This window comes from Microcaecilia unicolor, chromosome 3 (assembly GCF_901765095.1).
Source record: "Microcaecilia unicolor chromosome 3, aMicUni1.1, whole genome shotgun sequence".
Lineage (NCBI taxonomy): Eukaryota > Metazoa > Chordata > Amphibia > Gymnophiona > Siphonopidae > Microcaecilia > Microcaecilia unicolor.
In genome coordinates this window covers 104265613-104282927 of record NC_044033.1, presented here as the reverse complement: position 1 = coordinate 104282927, position 17315 = coordinate 104265613, and the positions used below count along the sequence as shown (strand labels likewise).

General features: G+C 41.0%; 1 protein-coding gene across 1 annotated transcript in view; it reads right to left on the bottom strand.

Moving 5' to 3' along the window:
* The window catches only part of RALGAPA2 (Ral GTPase activating protein catalytic alpha subunit 2), an 898249-nt gene that overhangs the window by 506759 nt on the left and 374175 nt on the right, over positions 1 to 17315 (bottom strand). Inside the window, 1 exon segment of the mRNA XM_030196220.1 lies at positions 4527 to 4655. Coding sequence (XP_030052080.1) covers positions 4527 to 4655 — 129 coding nt within the window.

Genomic DNA, 17315 nt, shown 5'->3' with positions numbered 1-17315 from the left:
ATATATATCAGTTCTTTCCACTTCCATCTTCGAAATGCATTATACAAAGAACCAGGAGGAAAGGCCGGGTTGCCACAAATGGGCAAGTATGGAGTAGTTTTTGGATGGAAATGGTGGTGTCGACAGACCCATCGCCAAACTGCTCTGGCTGTGGGAATTATAGAGGAGACACGTAAAGGAGAGTTCTCACCCTTGCCCGCTGTATGCAGCAAATAGCTGAAAAGTATTCCCTGAGTCATGGCAAGTTCGGAAGTGGTGGCTGACTGTAATGTGCCTCATGCCACTTGCAATAGTTAGGTGTTGCAGACACTGCAGGTATATTCCATATTCCACAGGTATTTGCAGAGTGGCTAGTGACAACCTTGGCTTCTTTCCTTTCCATAAGAATTTTGCAAAGTTCAGCCTTCTTTCATCCCTGTGGATAAGGTACAGTGGCAGCATTTGGAAGATATACAGCCAGCGTGGTACAATCATCATATTAAACAGTGCAATACGACCCAATAATGAGAGAGGGTACACCTGCCACATTTGCAATCTGGTACATGTTTCAGAAAACAACTTAGTCACATTTATTTGATACAGTTGCGAGAGATCCCGTGGTATGTATACCCCTAAATATTTGATAACCTCTCCAGCCCACGTTAAGGGGAAGGCTCCTTTCCACATTGATTCATCCCCTTTTATTACTGACATGGCCTGGGACTTCTGGAGATTCAACTTAAAACCTGAGAGGCTACCAAACTGCTCTATTATTTGCAAGAGTTCAGGGAGTGAGCTGGCCGGCCCCCCAGTTATGACCAACAAATCATCAGCAAAGGCAAGGGCCTTAACCATCTCTCCCCCCACCTCCGCTCCCGAGACCCTCCCCACCATCCTTAGGGCCCGCATCAAGGGTTCCACTGACAGAATAAATAACAATGGAGAAAGAGGGCACCCCTGGTGCATGCTCCTGCGCACCGGGAAGGGATCCGCTTTCACGCCATTAACTACTTGCATTAATTATAACTTAGGTATGGAGGGTCTGTCCTAAATTGGTTCTGATGATTTTTAAAATCTAGATCCTATCAAGTCAAATCTCCTAATTCTATCTCCCCCCAATGGGCTCCAGACTGCTGAGTCCCATAGGGATCCCCCCCTTTCATCCAACTAATTCAATATTATGATACCCCCCTTAGGAAAGGTGTTTGATGCCCATGGTTATAATCATTTTATTTGTGCGGATGACGTAAGCATCTCCATCCCAAGAAGTGCTATCTATCATCATATCTGGTCTAGACCTGATGGAGAGTTGGGCTTCCACCTTTAAGCTAAAATTGAATAGAGAGAAAACAAACTTTCTGTTATTATCTAACCCTCACTGTGTCATAAACTGTCAAAACTTCATAACTGATAATGTAACTTATCCATTGAAGTCCCAACTAGATACTTGGTATAATAATTGATTCCTACATGTTGTTTGACATACAAGTGCAAGAAGTCATCATAAAAACTTTTAAAGCAATGTGGAAGCTAAAATGAATCAGACATCTCTTCCTTAATGATATGTTTAGAACCTTAGAACAAATATTAGAATTATCACACTTCGATTATTGCAATGCCATTTATGCTGGCTGTAAGGAATCTTCCTTGAAAAAACTGCAGACAACTCAAAATACAGCAGCCAGATTGGTCTACATGGCTACCAGATTCGAAAGTGCAGCCCCTTTGCTTATAAGGTTATACTGGCTCCCAATCAAAGCCAGAATAACATTCAAACTATGTACATTTGTTTTCAAAACTCTATATGGCTTAACCCCTGATTATATGTCTCTCTCTTTGCAATGCTCTCCCTGGTTCAAGAGATTATCTGACCCTCTACTATCCCAGTTGCAAAAATATGATCTACAAGTTAGGATTCCCTTACCTCTGTACCAAATGATGGAATTCCCTCCCAAAATTCATCAGATGGGAACTTAATTATTTGATATTCCTGAAATATCTTAAAACCCCTCTGTTCAAGCAATTTCTCACTGATGATTGTAATTAATTTAAACCCCTAATTGTACAATTATTCCAATTTCTCAGCTCAACTCTAATTGTTATTATACATGGATGACTATAAATTGTTACCTTTTTGCATCTAGCGCTCGTTTCCATATTACATATTGCAATACTTTTTTTTTATTTTGTTACATTTGTACCCCACACTTTCCCACTCATGGCAGGCTCAATGTGGCTTACATGAGGCAATGGAGGGTTAAGTGACTTGCCCAGAGTCACAAGGAGCTGCCTGTGCCTGAAGTGGGAATTGAACTCAGTTCCTCAGGACCAAAGTCCACAATCTTCATTTACTTTATTACAACTTAAAATATACTAACCTGCATCACTTTTTGTACTGTTAATTACAATAAGTTGTTAGCCACATTAAACCATGAATGTGAGCCTTTTCATTCTAATGTCTTTCCCATGTGGGTTGCACTAAGATCCTATGATACATGCTGGTACAGTGTGAATCATGGAATCTCACAGGGTTTTGTACCATTACCTTCTCTTTTGGATTCTATTTAGAGTTTAGCTGTTGTTGTTTTTGTGTGTGTATTTGTCTCTGTGATCTCATGTGTACTTGTATCTGTGTTGGCTTTCTATGTGTCCATGACCAAGAAAGGTATAGGAGCAGAGAAGGGCAGATTAAAAAAAGTAATTCATTGACTACTAAGCAAGTTTCTATGCTGCAGAAGCTTGAACAACTTTTTCCATTAAAATGCATTTGTTTTGTAGGGTAAAAGACATGCTCCTTCCAATCCAACCAGTTGTAAACTTTTGTGGGAAATAGGACTAGGCCAGCTTTTTTGGTCCTCTTGGGAAGTATGGGAACTGAGGGAGATGTGCCAGCATGCTACATGAGTTTTGGAAATGTAATTGTTCCTGTCTTCCTTTCTGCCATGTTTAGGATTTTTTGTAGTTTAATTAGTTCATCTTGCTCCTATGTGCAACTTCCCCTCTCGTGGTCTTATACAAGATCTGTGGGATTTGTGTTTTCTTTATCTTTTTTATAAATTTAGTATGTTAATCTGAATGTGATGCAGAAGAGCTATTCTTTTTTTCTTTCTGTTTGAGATTGAGAGGTGTGGTAGCCGTGTTAGTCCACTCTTAAGGTTATTTTCTTTTCCATATTTTATTTTGTTTGATTGTTTGAGATTGTAACTTTTATATTTTCTTTCTTAAGGCAAACTACTTGATTTTATTGGAAACTGCTAAGAAGATAATGCCAATTGGTGGTATGCCAAACAATGAAAAAACTTGAAAACTTGGATGTGTTATTCCATTGAATTTGTTTTTGACCTCTATCAAGTGTTTACCTGTGCGATTACTAAAAATGCAATATAGTTAAATTTAAAAAAAAAAGGCAAAGAAAAGCAGATCCAATCTGACCCATTTTTAAATGTAATGTTTTCCCTGATGCTTCCTCCCCAAAACACATATATGGAATTCCTCCACCAAATTTGATTCCAGGCACATAAGCTCTCTAAACCACCACTATGCACTCATCAAACTGTGCGAGCTTCAATTATGAGTCTCATGCATATTCATCGTGGATATCCTGAAAATCACATTGGCTCAGAGTGACCAGAAGACTAGGTTGATACACCCTGCTTTTTACCTCACAGTATAAACTCATATATTTATTTCATCCTTTTGCTATATAGGGAAAATAGAGTACATATTTTTATTTGCCCTATATAGCAAAAGGATGAAATCAAACAAAAATTAAATTACTTCCACACTTCAAAAAAAAGGAACAGAGAGATGCAACTTGAAAAGAGTGGCAGGTACAACCCTTAACAAAGGCATGATGTGGTGTAATCTGCATGGAGCAGCAGGTACAACTCTAGCCACCTTACTGGACAGACCAGATGGATCATATTGGTCTTCATCTCTCATCATTTACGACATCATTATGCTAGTCTGCGGTCTTTTGTTTGACCTATTGGTTTTACCATTGACATTTATGTCATACTGTTCTCAGTTACATACTGTATGCTACTTTTAGTGACTTTCAGTCAATAAATATGGTTTATAAATTTAATATTAAATTAAATCAAAATTAAACATTTTGAGTACTTTTCGTCATGGAGGCCTTATTTCCCTATTGCCTTTTTAAAAACTGATTTTCACTGCATGAGTCCCATTTCAAAAAATGATAAGTGTTGGTAATTTGCATAGTTTTTAGTTTTCAGTTCTAATTTACCACAAAAAAATCTAATGAGATTCAAAAACCCTAGTTGTTGCTTTTAGTGTGCAAATGTGCTGCAGTTATTGCGAGGATATGATTTCTCACACTTTGGCCTTTTGATGAAACACCTTTGCAATACTAGTATGTCACCTTATCCTACAATTTCACACATCAGCTGCCATGGTATCTGCCCCGAGAGCCCAGTTTCACATTGCACTAATGAGGCAACACCTGTTAGACTGAAGAAATCTGAACCTTGTTAGCAACTCTGCACTCTCTTGAGGGTTTGCATATTGAGCATTGTCATACTTACCTCCAACATGTCTGTACTGAGAACTCTGGCTGCAGCTGTGATGAAGTCTCCTAGGAGCATTGTGAATCCAGGTAAACTCAAAAAGAAAAAACGAGATGGACAATGTCGTATGACAATGTTGACAACATCCTGAAGAGGAGAGAGAAAAGATGTGATACGTTTATAAATATCTGCTTTGTTAAGGAAGAAAGAAGATTTATCATAAGTATTTTGAAGATAAGCTGTTCTACTTTCCATGGATTTAGATATTAGCTATATATTTAAATGACTTTTTTTTTCTTGTATCACAGACTTTCAAAAATGAAAGCGCACATCCTGTAGAGCAACTACACACAAAAAGTGCTTGAGTACAGCTGTCTCTGGCATTTTTGAAGTTCAGAACAACATGTTTAACCTAGGCAAAATAGTAAAATGTTGCTTAATGTTTCATAGTTACAATCAAAAGATGAAATCTATTGGGATGAGTGAATTTTAAATTTCTCTGCCGAGTCCTATGTTAACCGTTTTTCAGAGAAGGGTAATCATACCTATAAAAATAACTTTTCAGGATGTTCTGGTTATTGAAATCAGATCACTGGGATATAAAGTTGATAAGCCTTTGATATTGCTAAATAATTAAAAATAAATGCTTGATTTTATTGAAATGAAACAAATGTTACCATCAATGGTGTTTCTTAATAAACTAGTCACCCTTGTATATTCAATAATTAATATGGACTATGATCTATAAATTCTTATTTTCACAAACAATTCAGTATCATTTCAGAAGGAGGATTCATCTACTAGCACCTACGTATTTTATAACACCACTGACTGTGATACAATACATCCAATGTCCGAGCTGAATGGTAAAATATAGCAATGTTAGTTTTTAATCTTAGCATTTCAGCAGATATTGTACTCATCAGTCTGAATGCCTCTCTCCAGTTAATGTTTAAACTGGTTTTAATCACTTCCTTTGATACATTTTTAAGTCAACATCAGTCAATGCAAACATTCTGAGAGAGTGAGCAGATGGATGCTGCAGCTCATAAAGTGTGTGGTAAACTTGTGCTCTGAAGGCAGAACAAAAGATCCACCTTTTTCATAATTAAGGGGCTGATTAATGCACTGGGTTCCTCACAACACACCTGTAATTACCAACAAAGCTAGGTATTATGCTGTATCCTTGTCTTTGAATATCAGGCATCAAGCTACACAGCAGCAGATGGGAGTACATTTCTGTTGACATATGCTACAATAAAAGGATTCATGCAAACCTAGCCGAAAAGGTGACAGAATGTAGCATATCTCAAGATTAATAATGCAAACAACCATGTTGTTAACTTTGCTGTGCTTCTTTAACTCCATCTGCTGTGTTTGATAGAAAAAGAATGAATTTTCAGTTTAATAAATAAAAGTTTGTTTGGTTTATATTTAAAAATGTTTAAATCCAGCTCAAAGCAGACATTTTAAACACTGGAATTTCTCATTGAGCGAAGAATCAAGCTGCAAGACTAGGCTCTCATGATTTGTATATTTCTGCTCTGTGAAATAATAAACTCCTGTATTTTCTTCTGTGAAAATTCACATGGAGATTCCTATATCCTTTGTCATTTGAAATCAAATTCTAGTGTAATAAATGTCAAAAGCTGGTAAATCAGTTGCTAAATAGGATTAAATAAGATATTTAATTTCTATGAACTTAAGAATCAATAAGCTAATAAAGCACTATGGCCCCTATCAGGTAAGGCGCAGTGGATGAATCAACCTCCAGAGTTATTGTAGGGGCCATGCCCAGCACTAGGTGAAGGCAGCTGTACTAATGCAGGGCAATGGTTGCTTCTGCACATTAATAGCATGACTGTTGATATGGAGGGTCATTAACTGATCCACATGTACAGTATTAGCTGCACTAGCAGTTAGCTGTGGGGTGCACTCCCAATGCCTAATATGAAATTCCATGTTAACACGATGCACAGTATTTTTTGATCTAGGTATTAACAGATTTTTAATGAAGCTTTTAACACATGCTAATATATTTAGGAAATAGACTCTTATCTGCAGTGGGTGAGAGTGCCTAGGGTGCCAAGGCACTGGGGACCTTCAGTGTACTGGAGATTACGAACAGTGCAGTTTGAATAGATTTCAAACCCCTTGCAGGCCTCAGTGTTGATATGTTCCATGCAGGAGGTAAATTTATTTATTTATTGCATTTGTATCCCACATTTTCCCACCGTATGGCAGGTTCAATGTACATATTACTAAAAAGGCGGTTACAAAATTTAGATTTGTAGAAGTCTAGTACATAATACAGAAGTACAATAAAAGCTTAGGTTGATATATTAGCATATTGTGAGAGAGGTTATTATTGTTTTCCATTTCTGAACTTTTCGTGATGTATGATGGTGTGCGATTATGCAGATAGGGGAGAAAGACTTCTTGAAAATTTGTGTTTTCAGGTTTTTTTCTGAATTATAGGTAGTTTTCTGTGAGTTTCAGGTCTTTGGGTAGTGACTTCCAAAGTTGTGTGCCTATAAAGGAGAGGCTGCTGGCATGTGAAGATTTGTATTTTATACCTTTGCAATTAGGGTAGTGAAGGGTTAGGTAGGTTCTTGCTGTTCTCATCACGTTTCTTATTGGTAGATCGATAAGTTCCGTCATGTAATCTGGTGTGAGTCCGTAGATGATTCTGTGGACTATTGTGCATATTTTGAATGTTATGCGAGCGTTAATAGGAAGCCAATGTAAGCTTCTTAGGAAGGGTTTTGTGCTTTCGAAGCGTGTTTTTCCAAAGATGAGTATGGCAGCCGTGTTTTGTGCTGTCTGTAGTTTTCTTATGATTAGATCTTTGCAGCCTACGTAAATACTATTGCAGTAGTCTACATAGGTTAGCACCATGGTTTGGATCATGTTGCGGAATGAATCCATGGGAAAGTAAGGTTTTATATGTTTGAGCTTCCACATAGTGTGGAATATTTTCTTGGTCGTGTTCTTAGCTTGGCTTTCTAGCGTTAGGTTGCGGTCAATTGTTATGCCTAAGATTTTCAAGTGGTCTGAGATTGGGAGGGATGAACCCTGTGCGATGATTGCCGAGAGAGGAACATTATTGTATTGGGACAAGAGAATGAGACATTGGGTTTTATCTCTATAGAGTTTTAACTTGAAAGCTGATGCCCAGGATTCCATGATGGTCTGTAGGGGTATATATTCAGGAGGACAACTCCTAACATATATATTCTGAGGTACTTAACTGACAGAATACTACTAAATAGCAATTATTCTAGACTCGTGTCTAGGGGAAGCATACCTCTTTGGCCCAATGGCTAGCTAGCTGTGCTGGAAAAAGGAACAATGCCACATATGGAATATATATTATTTATTAGGTAAAGAAATATATATATATATATATATATATATATATATATATATATATATATATATAAATTCTGAAGCAAAATGCCAAGCAAAATACAAAATAACTTGCTATAAAGATAGATTATCACCAAAATATAGATAATGATATATAATTATCCTAATGGACTAACTAAATGAGTGATTACACAACCAATCACAATACTGATATCCTAATGATTATTATGAGAACTTACACCACACGTCCTATGCAACATACACAGTTAGCAGCTAAATTCACAGACCATAAGTCATGACATAAAACCCATCTGTCTCAGACAAAAGCCAAGGACTAATTATCCCCGTGACCATAGGTAATATATCCTGTTATCTCACCTTGCCGTCTGTGGAAGACTTCCAATGGTAAAGAAGCAGATTCCTCCTCTGAGACTCCAGCTGAAACCTCAGCGAGTCTCTGAGACTCCAGCTGAAACCTCAGCGAGTCTCTCAGTCCAGGAATAAGTCCGAGATGTTTATTCTGGATGCAGATGGCACAGTCATTAGGTAAGGCCGTATATTGTAGCTGAGCTAACCTTGTGAGTTTGTTACAAGGTATGCAGTTCACTGGTGTTTAGGAAATCAGCCTCTCGATCTTTCTGAGCCTTCTATCCACCTGCCAGTCTTCTGGTCCTCTCTACTCTCTTCTTCTTCAGTCCAACGTTTTGGCATCCATGGGTCAGATGATACCTGTGGACCAATCACAGATGGTGTAATAATGGCCAGCCAGCTTCATGGTCATGAAGAGAGCCTTTATTGTAGCCATGAAACTGTTATCGACGGCATGTAAACCTCCCTGTCTGATCCCATACTCCTGGAGCCATGTGTGTCTCTCTCCTCCAATCTTCCCAGGAGACAACTGGGCTAGTTTGCAACAAATAATATGTCCTTGGATGAAGTCATCATGGTATGCTCAGCAATTTTCCTTTTTGTAACAAAGCTGGTTTCTGATGGTTACTGATGCATACATGCCACAGGCTGTAAAATCTATATTGTTATAACAGAATAGCTGTATAGGCCAAGACCAGCAAAGGTGAGATCTCACGTAAATACTCCTACAGGTCATTATTTGCTTGGTGATTTCTGTGGGGTTCTGTTTGAAGGGAATATAGATGGTGATGTCATCTGCGTAGAGAAATAGATTGAGGATTTAATAGGTCTGGAGTATCAGATTACTTTGACCTTCAGCATCCATACTGTTGAAGCAGCAGCTTTGCATTGAGAAAGAAGTACTCCATTCATTCCTCAAACTTCTTCATGAGTTGCTCTTCAAAGGTGAGGATATCGTAGACAAAGTAGCCATGTCCTCCTGAGTTACCTGAGTGTACTGGAAGCTAGGTCTTGGTTTTGTGGATGCTGTTGTGACCCCTCTGATACTATGGAGAAGAGGGGTCCTCACAATGGATGCACTTTAAGGACACTGATGAACTCAATATCACAGTGCTCTCAGTGTCAAACTTCAATGGGGCTTGATGCTATTGTGCACCGATACCTGTTTAACACTCAGCACCTTTGACCATTGGCACAGATGAAGACAAATCTTTCCTCTTCCTCAGTAGGGAATCAGACAATGACCAATCCCGATGGCTTCTACTGATACTTAACATCAAAGAGGATCAAGACACACTTGATACTGCTGCATCCCCAGTGTTCGATGCAGCTCCAGAAGCCATGGAAACCTATGCTTACAATGCCAAAGAAGAAGTCTTATCTGCACCAAAAATTCATTTGAACTGATTCTCATAACCACATATAAATAGCTGCACTGAAAGCAAATGATTTGATGAAAGATACCCAACCGAGTGGCCAAGGCCTACAAAGACTAGAATTAAGCCAACAAAAAAGAAAGAAAACTTAGAAACAACTGAAAAACCTAACTCATGCAGCTACCAAGACAAAAAAAGGCCTGTGCAACAGTGGCATCTAAGAAGGTAGAACACACTCAATTTTTTTTTCTGAAACTGGAATGCTGTTCCCATGTCAGATGATGTTTACCCTTACATGTAAGGATACTGGTAACCTGCTTTCCCTCAAAGAATTGCAAAATTGAATGGCATTCAGTATAATCATCTGATTAGATTGTAAAATACAGTTCAGTAAATTGTTGAAATAAACATGTATTATGATTCTCTGCTATAAAGAACACTGTCACCATTTTCTTTTTATAGAAAAGCTCAATGCTTAGTAGAAGCTGTTCCTGTTCATCCCTGAAGCAGACAAAAGATCAAAACAGAGATTCATGTTGGATGGATAGTGGACACAAAGGACAATGTGCTTTAAATGAAGGAGAAATGGACTTTGATGAACAGAATTAAGAAAATGCACCTTGAGCAGTAGCAGATAAGATACCAGTTACATTGAAAAGTGGACCGATGATTATAATTAAATTGAGGTAAAGTGAATCTAAATTGATGTTTATATATCTCATAGATATGTATGATGGTTCACATTATATAGTATTGAGAAGCTTTCATAATATAGAAAATTATTTTCAGCATGACTAAATAGGTGTAGCTACAAAAATACAGAAACATATCTCTTATGGAGAGAAAAAAAAAAACTTCACAAAGCATCCCTCCTTTATTATCCGACTAGTAAAGATGGGGCAGGGCCAAGATAGTGGCAGGTTGATTAACCTTCTCTGAGGAATTTTCTTAAGATGGACAAATGCAAAGATAAAGCTGGGGTTTTCCCTTGGAGCCCCTCTGCTACTCCAGTGTCTGGCCCTATGGATCAGTTTATAGTTCACGTGGGACCTCAGTCTCAAAGCTCCAAAACATGACCAAATAGAGCTTTGCCAGTGCTAGGTGGGCTCTTTGGTGTTGGACACCACTTTTGAGCCTGGAATAATAAATCCCACCACTGCAGCCAGGACACTCTCCTCTGACCAACATAAGGCCTGAGTAATTGCATACCGATGTGGTTAGATATGCTGAGGCTCGAGGTGTGGATAACAGAGCAAGTTCATCTGGGAGCATGCCCTTACAAACTGTGTTGTTTACAGAGGAAACTGATACAGGCAAATCTTTCAAGCAGGACAAGGCACATTTGATCCAAGTCAGTAAATGGCAACTTCACATTTTGTTTTCCAGCCTCAGTGACCAGAGCACTATACATTAGGAGTCCACTTGGACTGTAATAATGGAACTGGGTTAAGCTCTTTGCCTACAGATGATGCTTGGAACACAAGGATACAAGAACATGATAGTAAGATCAGTTCTACTGAATCTGAAGTGAATTAGCAGAGGCAATTTGTCGAAGATTGTAAATCCAATGTAACTGATTTACAAAACTCTGATGGAGCTATAATTAAAGATAACACTATACTGAAGGCAAAGATTGAGACTATAGAAAATGAAACGAGATCTTCACATGTTCGTTTTCTTAATTTTCCTAAAGTTTCATTCATGTATCACAATTAGTTTTATTCTTGCTGATATATTATCAACAGGGACATCTACTCCCCTTTAGGCTGTACCTGTATCCTAGCTCTTTATTCCAGAATTGCTGTTAAATATTGTAATTGAACAGTGTGCTATCTTGTTTTTCCTTTTATTTTAAATATGCTTTAAATTAAGCTCCTAGATGTACTACTCAACCCCCCTACATCTGTGGACTTTGTTAAATAGAACCATATTTATGCTAATTACTTCTGGCTTTGTTCCTTAATTTGATTGTTCTTATGATTCATTTTTCATTCAAGAGGATTCCTGCACATATGTGTAAAGCTGCAAAGGACTAAAATATAAATCAACCTATGCATCCAGCTTCTCCTACATAAGCACGTAACTATGGAATGCACTACCAAACGTCATGAAAACAATGCACGACCTAACAAACTTCCGGAAATCATTAAAAACCAACTTGTTCAAAAAGGCATACCATAACGATCCAACTTAAACATCTGAACCCTGCAACACAACGAAACTCATACCAGAACTGGACAAAACTTAACTCTTCCTCCTTGACTACCTAATGTATCCTGTCACTCATGAACTCTAACGCAATACCACTCTGTATTTGTCATACCAGAATTGGCGATCGCCATCACGGTACCATGTAAGCCACATTGAGCCTGCAAATAGGTGGGAAAGGTGGCATACAAATGCAACAAATAAATAAAATAAATACATAAAAATATTTTATATATATATATATATATATATATATATATATATAACCTAGAAAAAAGATTAATCAGTGAAGTGATCAAATTTGCTGATGACACAAAGGGGCTCATTTTCAAAGCACTTAGGCTTACAAAGTTCCATAGGCTACTATTGAACTCTAAGTGCTTTGAAAATACACATCAAAGTTATTCAAAATTGTTAAATCTCAAGAGGATTTTGAGACTTTGCAAGAGGACCTTATGAAAAACTGGGCATCCAAATGGCAATGATATTTGATGCGAATAAGTGCAAAGTGATGCATGTAGGAAAGAGTAACCAAAACGTAGCTACATGAGGCAAGGTTTCACATTAGGAGTCACTGCCCAGGAAAAGGTTCTAAATGACATTGTTGCTAATATGTTGAAATTCTCTACTTAGTGTGTAGCAGCGGCTAAGAAAGAAAATAGAATGTTAGGAATTATTAGGAAAGGAATGGAGAATAAAACTGAACATGTTACAATGCCTTTGTATCACTCCATGATGTGACTGCACCTTGAAAATTGTGTATAATTCTGGTCATATATTATAACTAAAGGACTCTAATTGTAATTAGTCTCTAAATATCTATAATCCAAAATTCACTATAGAGACCCCCTTACATACTCATTCAATGTTTAAAACAACAATACTTTATTTTCCAATCTAATAAAATACAATTTTCTTTCCAATGTTTACAAAAGAATTTTTTTACAAAAAATTATTCCTAATCACAAAACTCTCAAATGGCATAGAAAGAATGATTGTTCACCATTCTTAAAAAAAAAAAAACATCACTAGTGGAGCCATGCGTCTTGGTATTCCAACTGACAATGCTTTCCACTTCATTTTTGTTTTAGTTATGATGATTGATATTTAAGAATCTCCTGATGACGCTTGTAGCGAAACATGAACATATGTAGAGATTCTAAAACAAGAACTTGAAATATCAAACTGTGACTTTATCCATTTGATATGAGAGCCAAGGGACAGTGGGCAGAGAACATTCTTAGCGATTATTAAATGGTGACACTGTTAAACTGGAAATTGGTGATTAAGATCTACACCTGGAGTATTGAAGAGTGCATAAATTGTTGGATTAAGACTAAAATTGGAAACATTTTATCCTGGCTTCAAGTTCATTTTCAAAGCTTCAAAAGAATATTAGTGGAATATGCAAAGCATTTGGATTGATGAAAACATCAGCATAAAGCTAAGTATCTGTGGCATTCATTTACTAAGGTATGCTGAAAAATGGCTTGTGGTAGTGTAGGCGCGGGTTTTGGGTGTGCGCCGATCCATTTTTCAATGCGCCTGTAAAAAAGGCTTTTTTAAAAACTTTTGCTGAAAATGGACATGCGGCAAAATCAAAATTGTCGCGCGTCCATTTTGGGTCTGCAACCTTACCACCAACCATTGACCTAGCGGTAAAGTCTCACGTGGTAACTGAGCGGTAATGAACTACGCGCGTCAAATGCCACTTGGTGTGTATCCGAAAATAAAAATTATTTTTTGGCCGCGCGTATTGGACAAATGCCAAAAATGAAATTACCGCAAGACCCACATGGTAGCTGGGCAATAACTTCATTTTGGCACGCGTTGGGCACGGGTAGACGCTTACGCAGCTTAGTAAAAGAGCCTCTGTATTTCTTGTATTAGAGTCTTACTCTGCATTTAGAAGATATGATTTTATAAATGGGTACTGATGTTTAAGAATGGTGAACAATCATGCTTTCTATGCCATTTGAGAGTTTTGTGATTAGGAATAATTTTTGTAAAAACTTCTTTTGTAAACATTGGAAAGAAAAAAATGTTTTATAATTCTGGTCACCACATCTCAAAACAGATATAGCAGAATTAGAAAAGTTACAAAGAAGGGTGACCAAAATGATAAAGGGGATGGGACAATTTCCCTATAAGAAAGACTAAAGAGACTAGGACGCTTCAGCTTCGAGAAGAGATGGCTGAGGGGAGATATGACAGAGGTCTATAAAATCCTCTGTGGAATGGAACTGGTAGATGTGAATCACTTGTTTATTCTTTCCAAAAGTACAAAGATTAGGGGGTACATAATGAAGCTATGAAACAGTACATTTAAAACAAATCAGAGACAATATTTCTTCACTCCACATGTAATAAAGTTCTGGAATTTACTGTGAGAGAATGTGGTGAAAACAGTTAGCATGGGATGGTTTAAAAAGATTAGGAAAAGTCCCTAAAAGAAAGGTTCGTAAACCATAACTGAGGTGAACTTGGGAGAAGATGGGACTTTGGATAATTTATCACAAACCCCAGTAGCTCCAGGAGTCAAATAGTCATCTGCATGGACTGTAGAGCTCCTGCCTCGGATGTGTTCTTCACCAGCCAATCGTCGAGATAAAGGAATACATGCACTCCCAGCCTGCGAAGCGCTGCTGCTACTACAGCCAGGCACTTCGTGAACACTCTGGGCGCAGAGGCGAGCATAAAGGGTAGCACACAGTACTGGAAGTGATGTGTGCACAGCTGAAATCGCAGATACTGCCTGTGAGCTGGCAATATCGGGATGTGCGTGTAGGCGTCCTTCAAGTCCAGAGAGCATAGCCAATCGTTTTCCTGAATCATGGGAAGAAGGCTGCCCAGGGAAAGCATCCTGAACTTTTCCTTGACCAGATATTTGTTCAGGGCCCTTAGGTCTAGGATGGGACGCATCCCCCCTGTTTTCTTTTCCACAAGGAAGTACCTGTAATAGAATCCCAGCCCTTCTTGCCCGGATGGCACGGGCTCGACCGCATTGGCGCTGAGAAGGGCGGAGAGTTCCTCTGCAAGTACCTTCTTGTGCTGGAAGCTGTAGGACTGAGCTCCCGGTGGGCAATTTGGAGGCTTCGAGGCCAAATTGAGGGTGTACCCTTGCTGGACTATTTGAAGAACCCAACAGTCGGAGGTTACAAGAGGCCACCTTTGGTGAAAAACTTTCAACCTCCCCCCGACCAGCAGATCGCCGGGCACGGACACGTTGATGTCGGCTATACTCTGCTGGAGCCAGTCAAAAGCTCGCCCCCTGCTTTTGCTGGGGAGCCGAGGGACCTTGCTGAGGCGCACGCTGCTGACGAGAGCGAGCGCGCTGGGGCTTAGCCTGGGCCGCAGGCTGGCGAGAGGGAGGATTGTACCTACGCTTACCAGAAGAGTAGGGAACAGTCCTCCTTCCCCCATAAAAACGTCTACCTGAGGAGGTAGATGCTGAAGGCTGCCGGCGGGAGAATTTGTCGAAAGCGTTATCCCGCTGGTGGAGCTGTTCTACCACCTGTTCGACTTTTTCTCCAAAAATGTTGTCCGCTCGGCAAGGGGAGTCCGCAATCCGCTGCTGGATCCTATTCTCCAGGTCAGAGGCACGCAGCCATGAGAGTCTGCACATCACCACACCTTGAGCAGCGGCCCTGGACGCAACATCAAAGGTATCATATACCCCTCTGGCCAGGAATTTTCTGCACGCCTTCAGCTGCCTGACCACCTCCTGAAACGGCTTGGCTTGCTCAGGAGGGAGCTTGTCCACCAAGCCCGCCAACTGCCGCACAATGTTCTGCATATGGATGCTCGTGTAGAGCTGGTAAGACTGAATCTTGGCCACGAGCATAGAGGAATGATAGGCCTTCCTCCCAAAGGAGTCTAAGGTTCTGGAGTCTTTGCCCGGGGGCACCGAAGCATGCTCTCTAGAACTCTTAGCCTTCTTTAGGGCCAGATCCACCACACCAGAGTCGTGAGGCAACTGAGTGCGCATCAGCTCTGGGTCCCCATGGATCCGATACTGGGATTCGATCTTCTTGGGAATGTGGGGATTAGTTAGTGGCTTGGTCCAGTTCGCCAGCAATGTCTTTTTTAGGGCATGATGCATGGGTACTGTGGACGCTTCCTTAGGTGGAGAAGGATAGTCCAAGAGCTCAAACATTTCAGCCCTGGGCTCATCCTCCACAACCACCGGGAAGGGGATGGTCGTAGACATCTCCCGGACAAAGGCCGTGAAAGACAAACTCTCGGGAGGAGAAAGCTGCCTTTCAGGGGAAGGAGTGAGATCAGAAGGAAGGCCATCAGACTCCTTGTCAGAGAAATATCTGATGTCCCCCTCCTCCTCCCACGAGGCCTCACCATCGGTATCAGACACAAGTTCACGAACCTGCGTCTGAAGCCGTGCCCGACTCGACTCCGTGGAAACACGGCCACGGTAGGAGCGTCGAGAGGTGGACTCCCTCGCCAGCATCAGCGAAGCTCCCTCCGCCGACGTCGTCGGGGAGCCTTCCTGGGAGGCGGCCGCAGTCGGTCCCGCAAGCGGCACCGATGTTGGAGACCTCACCCCGGGCAAGGGGCCAGCCGGCGCCTCACTCGACGGTACCGGTGGCGCAAGCACCCCCGGTACCGGAGGGGAAGGGCGCAACAGCTCTCCCAGAATCTCTGGAAGAACGGCCCGGAGACTCTCGTGCAGAGCGGCTGTGGAGAAAGACTGAGAATCCGATGCAGGCGTCGATGTCAGAGTCTGTTCCGGGCGTGGAGGCTGTTCCGGGCTGTCCAAGGGGGAGCGCATCGACACCTCCTGAACAGAGGGTGAGCGGTCCTCCCGGTGCCGATGCCTACTGGGTGCCGACTGCCTCGGCGACCCAGAGCTCTCGGTACCAAGACGGGAAGGAGACCGGTGACGATGCTTCTTAGACTTCTTCAAGCGAAGCATGTCACCGGAGCTTCCCGGTACCGACGAGGAGGACGTAGAATCCAACCGTCGCTTCCTCGGGGCCGAGGCCGAAGAAGGTCGATCTCGGGGGGGCTGTACCGCAGGAGCCCTCAGGGCATGGGGAGACCCACCCGAAGGCTCACCGCCACCAGCAGGGGAATGGACAGCCCTCACCTGCACTCCAGACGAAGCACCACCGTCCGACGACATCAGCAACAGCGGAGGTCCCGGTACCACCGACGTCAACGCAGCCTTTCGATACCTCGGTACCGACGATGCCGAAGTAAGGGGCCTCAATGCAGTCGATGCCGAAGGTAGAGGCCTCGATGCTGATGCCGAGGTCGAAGACTTCGATGCTGTCGACGTCAATGCACTCGATGCCCGTGCTGTTGTCGTCGAAGAGCCTGAGAACAACGCGTTCCACTGGGCCAATCTCGCTACCTGAGTCCTCTTTTTTAAAAGAGCACAAAGACTGCAGGCCTGTGGGCGGTGCCCAGCCCCCAGACACTGATGACACGAAGCTTGCCTATCAGTGAGTGAGATTACCCGGGCGCA